The sequence below is a fragment of the Morone saxatilis genome, unplaced genomic scaffold (genome assembly GCF_004916995.1).
Source record: "Morone saxatilis isolate NCDOM2014 unplaced genomic scaffold, NCSU_SB_2.0 Contig14, whole genome shotgun sequence".
In the NCBI taxonomy this organism is placed as follows: domain Eukaryota; kingdom Metazoa; phylum Chordata; class Actinopteri; family Moronidae; genus Morone; species Morone saxatilis.
Genome location: NW_023339696.1, coordinates 9,797,446 through 9,803,110, shown reverse-complemented (window position 1 = coordinate 9,803,110; position 5,665 = coordinate 9,797,446). Strand labels below are relative to the sequence as shown.

Genomic DNA, 5,665 nt, shown 5'->3' with positions numbered 1-5,665 from the left:
AAGCCTCTCACTATCTTACTCTCAGGAGAGGGTGGGCGGGGTTCTGATTTGGACCATTTGAACATATCTACAATAGAATATTAAGCAGACATGTAAACAAGAAACATTTTCTATATGAACTGCATTATGACCACCAGGGTGCCCAGGTGGTCATAATGTTATGGTGGATTGGTGTACATACTATCATATACGTTAAAACCTTTTCTGCATGTAAATTGATATCAAAATGTGTTTTGTTTCAATATAGGTAGCTGGTTACAGTAAACAATTTCTTAAAGTCATCTCTGTGCAAAAGTTATTCTGGAAAACATTAACCATGCAAAAAAAATGTTTGCTGAGAGTTCAGTTGTGTGTACATAGCATTTGTTTCATGTCTCACATTGGGAATGGCTATACTGAAACCAAGTCAGTGTCTGCGAAATGGATGAATAAAGAGAAGTAGAGTCAGTGTTGGAGGTGGTGCTCTGTTCATTCCTATAAAAGTGGTTCAGTGATGCATGAAACCAAAAAAGCCAATTCCCGCTGCAAAGAAATTACCCAGATAAATACACACATGCTCTATGGGCCACTGGATATGCAACAGAGATATCTGGTGGCAAAGCCAGCTGATAAATATTTAAATCTTGTATCTTTTACACTTTAAAATTCATTTGATGGGGGGTTGTGACACTCAAAAAAATGTATGCACCGTATTACAGCCACTTCTTCCACAATGTAAGCTTATGGAAAAAGCTTTTTTGATATGTTGATAAGTTTGACCTTTCTTTTTCTGTTCTTTTTTAAGTGTTCATTTTATTACTGCTGTATCACAATATTTGAATATTTGTAAAAACCACAAGACTGAAAAAAAAAGTGCAGGAGCAGACCTGCCTGAAGCAATTCCAATGGATTTCATTACAGTATGATGTACTGTATGGAGTAGAAGGAATTAAATAAAGGAAAACTAATGACACATTTCATTATTTTGTTTTTTTATTGTGGTTCTACCTGAACAGCAGTACTGTAGTACAATATGTAGCAGGTTCAAACACTGAAACATAATATGCTGTTAAAACAACAGGTGCAGAATACATAACCAGAAGTCTAAATAATTTTAACTTTTCAGCCACATTTAGCCCAGTTTTAACTTCGACATTTAGATGTATTTGGACCTGCTAATCACCAGATTCATGATTACTGGGAGACTACAACATCAGAATTTACCACCTGAATCAACAAAGCATAGCTAACAATGCAACAATGCAAAAAAGTAAACTGCATGATGAGAATGATACAAGTCTGCTTTGTGCACATGCAGTTTTTAAGCCTATATGTATATTTTATTCAGCAAGGTAAAATACAGAACAGGTTATAAGATAACTTAAAGTAGATACTATATGCTTGCAAATAAAAAACAAATAGTGATACTGCCTACTGTATTTCCTTATTTCTACACATTCAGTTTTGCAAATTTGCTTTTTTCATGCTGTGATGAAGCGAGTATGTAGATCTACAGGTTGTTGACAAAATCTTCTCCAAAATCAATCATCTGTCGCAGTGCACTCAGTATCAGTGTATCAATGTCATCATCTGTGAAATTCGAGTGGTAGTTCTTCACAGGAAAGATGCAGTTCAGTGGAATACCCAGCGACACATTCAATTCCTCCACCTGAATTTTAACAATTTGACATATTAAAAAATGACTACAAAATGTTGATCAATGGGCATTTTTGTGTTTTCTGTAAATATTAAAATAAAAAGTGTAAATATATTCCAACTTGAATTACAACACTCTACAAACTCAAAATTACCAATAAAAACATACCTTTTTCTTCAGGGATTTGCTCTTATACACGTTCTTTATATCTCTTTTGACATCTGGACAAGCTTCATCAATTTTGGTGAGAATAGCCAGTTGGGGAATCCCTGCCAATGCAAAGCAGAATGTGAGTCATCGATGATCATGTTTGTAAGGGTATTTGATTCAACTTATGAAACCCAATAACTAACCCTAACCCTTACCCATGTCCCTGGCTGCAAGTCTGACTTCCCTCATCTTTTTCACAGTTTCATCACTCAGTAAATGTACTGTGCTGGCAGGGACAACACAGACCAGAACATGAACTTTGTCATTTAGAGTGGGGGTCTTGTTGTAGCTGTGATCATCTTCAGATATTGTAGAGGCAGGATTGAACTGGAAAAAAGAATGTGTGTGTAAATTTGTGTGTAAATAGTATGTATGTAAATGTATTTTTTATTTGAAATACATTTGTTTTTTCATAATAGATAACAAAGTAAGATTGTGTTATTGAAATCAATAAAGTTTAATAATTTCAGTAATTGTACTTTGTAACCATCTTTTATGTTTCCCCTCATGGCCAGTTTGATGTCCTCCACACAAACTCCTCTGTTAGTTCCCTTCTCAAGGCCCATGATGTCAGTGAAGGCAAAAGGGTAAAATGTTCCTGGTCCTCCTTTTTGGATTTTGTAAGTTTTGTACTGTAAAACAGAGAGGTGCCGTTATAATGACAACAATGCCACATGTTGAACAATGACCATAAAGCAGTTTGTCTGATTAGCTCAGCACTGCTCCTAGCTGGATCTGTTCTGCAATGATCATTGCAAGTGCAAATGAAATAAATTCGAATACACAGTGAAAGAGTTGTTGAATGTCATGAAGTTTTACAGTGCATGAAATACATGACTTTGGTTAAAACACACTCAGACGTGATTCATACTTCAGTGGTGAAGCTGTCGCCAGAGGTTGCATCAACTAATGCTTGACCAGTGATTCTGCCTCGTAAAAGACTGTCGACAGAATTGATGAAACTGGACTTGCCAGAACCAGCCGGTCCATGAAGCAGAATTCTGAGCTGTTCAAGGTCTTTATTATGAGGCTGATATTCCTCCACATCTCCCAGGTCTCTCTCTTTGTGGCTGTTCAATAAAGAGGTAACATTTTATTGCTTGGTTGTAAAATGACATAACAAAAATTAGACTCAAAACTAAAGTGTATGCAGTTGTGCAATTGTTGTGCACTCACCCCCATGGGATTTTCCTCCATTCTTCAATAGGAGCTGTACATGTTGATGTAATATAGAAAAATATTTTAAGTAAATAAATCACCAAAATTGAGATGGCCTCATTATTATAATGAGTATAAACAATGGATGTAATATTTAGAATATCTTACTCTCAGGAGGGGGTGGACGGGGTTCTGATCTAAACCATCTGTACATAGCTACAATAAAGTATTAAGCAGACATGTAAACAAGAAACATTTATCGATATGAACTGCATTATTTATTGCCTAAAATCAAAGACTGTTGCAACTTGTCACAGGTAAAAGCTGACTAAACTGTGCTGCAATAGCAAACCATTCTTTATTAATGTTTAACACAAGCACCAAAGATATTTTATGAGAGGTTATTTGCTCAGTTTAATCATTAAATATGTTATGCAACAGAAAGAAAGTTCATGCTACCTAAAGCTAAAACATGTATGATTCAGAAAACAGTTCTGTACAGATCATGATGGTCAGGTGAAATTCACTGCCATTGATTATTGTTCTCTTTTTGTGTATGAATTACTGTTTGTCGTGAACAATGACTTGATTGAAACATGATTTGTTTTTCTTCCAATTGTATTTGTATGTTAATTTCAATATGATGAGCTTTTTCTTTCAAGGTGTTGTCCTAATAAACAAACAAACAAACAAACAATTTCTTTAATGAAACTGTAGAATATATACAATAAATAAATTGTGTTCAAGAAGAGAAAGTGAAAGTACAACAGGTAAGTGGACACAAAATGAAAACTTGGACATGCATTGGACAGGCAGAGAGCAATGACGTGGCTACCTGAACGTGGCTGGTGGATAACTGGTTGAAAGCTGGCAAGCAGACAGTTGAGGTGTGGTCTTGGAGCACAAAAGAGATGGTTAGGCAGGAATACAACATAAGAAACTAAGAAATCACAAAGGAAACTTAAATCTTGGGACACAAGCAGATACTGGTGTGTCCACAGCACCACTGTTTACTAAATTAGCTGCTACTGGTAGACTGTATCTGGGGTTGAAATATTAAGCTGAAGAGCAAATGCACGGCAAATGAGCCAGGTGGGCGTTGTGATGAGCTGATAGCAGGAGCAAAGTTGGGAGCCAAGAGGGAACACACATACACAGGAGCATACAGGAGCACAGGAGACACAGAGGAGGGGGGAAACACAAGAAAACACTATGGAAAATGTACGACCGTGGCCATGACACTTTCACTAGTTTTAGGACAGAACCAAAATATAAATTATATTACAAATACAAATACTTGTAAAGAAAAAGAGAAAATGCAAACTTAAGATAAAATGAAAACTCACTTCAAGAGTTGTGACCGTGGAAAGAAGCGGTGATGGTTTACCTCAAGTAATGATCCTGAAATTGAGTAATTAAGCTTTATCTTCTGTACTCCAAGTTTCTTTTTAAAAAATGACATGATATAACTTAACCACAGTTTCTTGTGCCAAAATTAAAGCAGTTAATAATCATGAGCTGATGTTCCCAAACTACTGAATTTGAAAGACATACCTCCTGTCGTAGTCGTTGATGTCTGTCTGTTTATCATTTGAGGCCATCAATTTATTTGTTTTAACATCGTTTCAGTTTCTTTTCTGTCATGTGATTGAAATAATTTGCCTATCGGAAAGCAGGAACTAAGGATGTGTTCAGGTGTGTCACACAACTGCTTCACACACTTCAACTGAAATTCAGCATGTCCACTTATAACTTATTTCAGTAATTGCATTTATTTATTATTATTTTATTTGCCACTATAAGGGGCCAAGTATATCCTCAGTTTAGTTTTTTTTTGTTCGTTATTTGTTGTTATTTCATTACTACTGTATCACAATACATTTGTAAAAAACACAAGACTGAAAAATATTGTAAGGAGAAGGCCTGCATGAATTACCTCCAATGGATTACATTACAGTATAGGGTACTGTATGGACTAGAAAGAGTTAAATGAAGGGTAACTGGTGACAAATTTCATTATTTTTAGTTTTTATTGTGGTTTTACCTGAACAGAAGTAATGTAGTACATTGATTAGAAATGTAACAGGTTCAAACATTGAAACAGAAAATGCTGTTGGAACAACAGGTTCAGTATATGTAACCAGAACTTTTTAAGCACATTTAGCCCAGTTTTAACTTAGACATTTAGATGCCTTTTGACATGCTAATCGTTTAGTTTATGATTAATGAGAGACTACAAAACCACAAATCCATACCAATACCACCACCAAAGTGTAAATAATGATGAAGAAAATAAAATGCATAATGAGTATGATACAAGTCTGCTTTATGTACCTGCAGGTTTCAAGCCTATATACTTATAGTTTATTCAGCAAGGTAAAATACAGAACAGGTTATATTATAACTTGTAGTTGAAATACGTTATATACTTGAAAATTAAAACCAAACAGCGACATTGCCCACTTCATTTCTTTATTTCTACACATTCCTGTTTGCGAACTTGCTTTGATCAGGCTATTATAAAGTAAGAATTTCCTCTGCAGTATGTTGGTCTACGGGTTGTTGACAAAATCTTCTCCAAAATCAATCATCTGTCGCAGTGTGCTCAGTATCACAGCATCAATGTCATCATCTGTGTAAATCTCTGAGTGGTAGTTCTTC

At 35.4% G+C, this 5,665-nt stretch overlaps 1 protein-coding gene across 1 annotated transcript; it reads right to left on the bottom strand.

Annotated features, from left to right (window-relative positions):
* Positions 1-954: 954 nt before the first annotated feature.
* Positions 955-4,400, bottom strand: LOC118322876 (interferon-induced protein 44-like). The gene is made up of 9 exons (XM_035654714.1): positions 4,351-4,400; positions 3,840-3,898; positions 3,173-3,220; positions 3,023-3,056; positions 2,718-2,916; positions 2,326-2,478; positions 2,002-2,173; positions 1,805-1,905; positions 955-1,648 (listed from the first exon to the last, which is right to left on the bottom strand). Exons 3-9 carry the CDS (start codon positions 3,216-3,218, stop codon positions 1,490-1,492), a joined length of 864 nt encoding a protein of 287 aa, XP_035510607.1. The 5' UTR covers positions 3,219-3,220; positions 3,840-3,898; positions 4,351-4,400; the 3' UTR covers positions 955-1,489.
* Positions 4,401-5,665: the final 1,265 nt, after the last annotated feature.

Excerpts from the sequence above, each read along its gene's own strand:
- LOC118322876 (XM_035654714.1), bottom strand. The coding sequence starts at position 3,218 with ATGTACAGATGGTTTAGATCAGAACCCCGTCCACCCCCTCCTGAGA. Across the intron at positions 3,057-3,172 it reads CCGTCCACCCCCTCCTGAGA|CTCCTATTGAAGAATGGAGG; the intron begins GTAAGATATTCT and ends CAACATGTACAG. Across the intron at positions 1,906-2,001 it reads ACTTGCAGCCAGGGACATGG|GGATTCCCCAACTGGCTATT; the intron begins GTAAGGGTTAGG and ends TTGCATTGGCAG.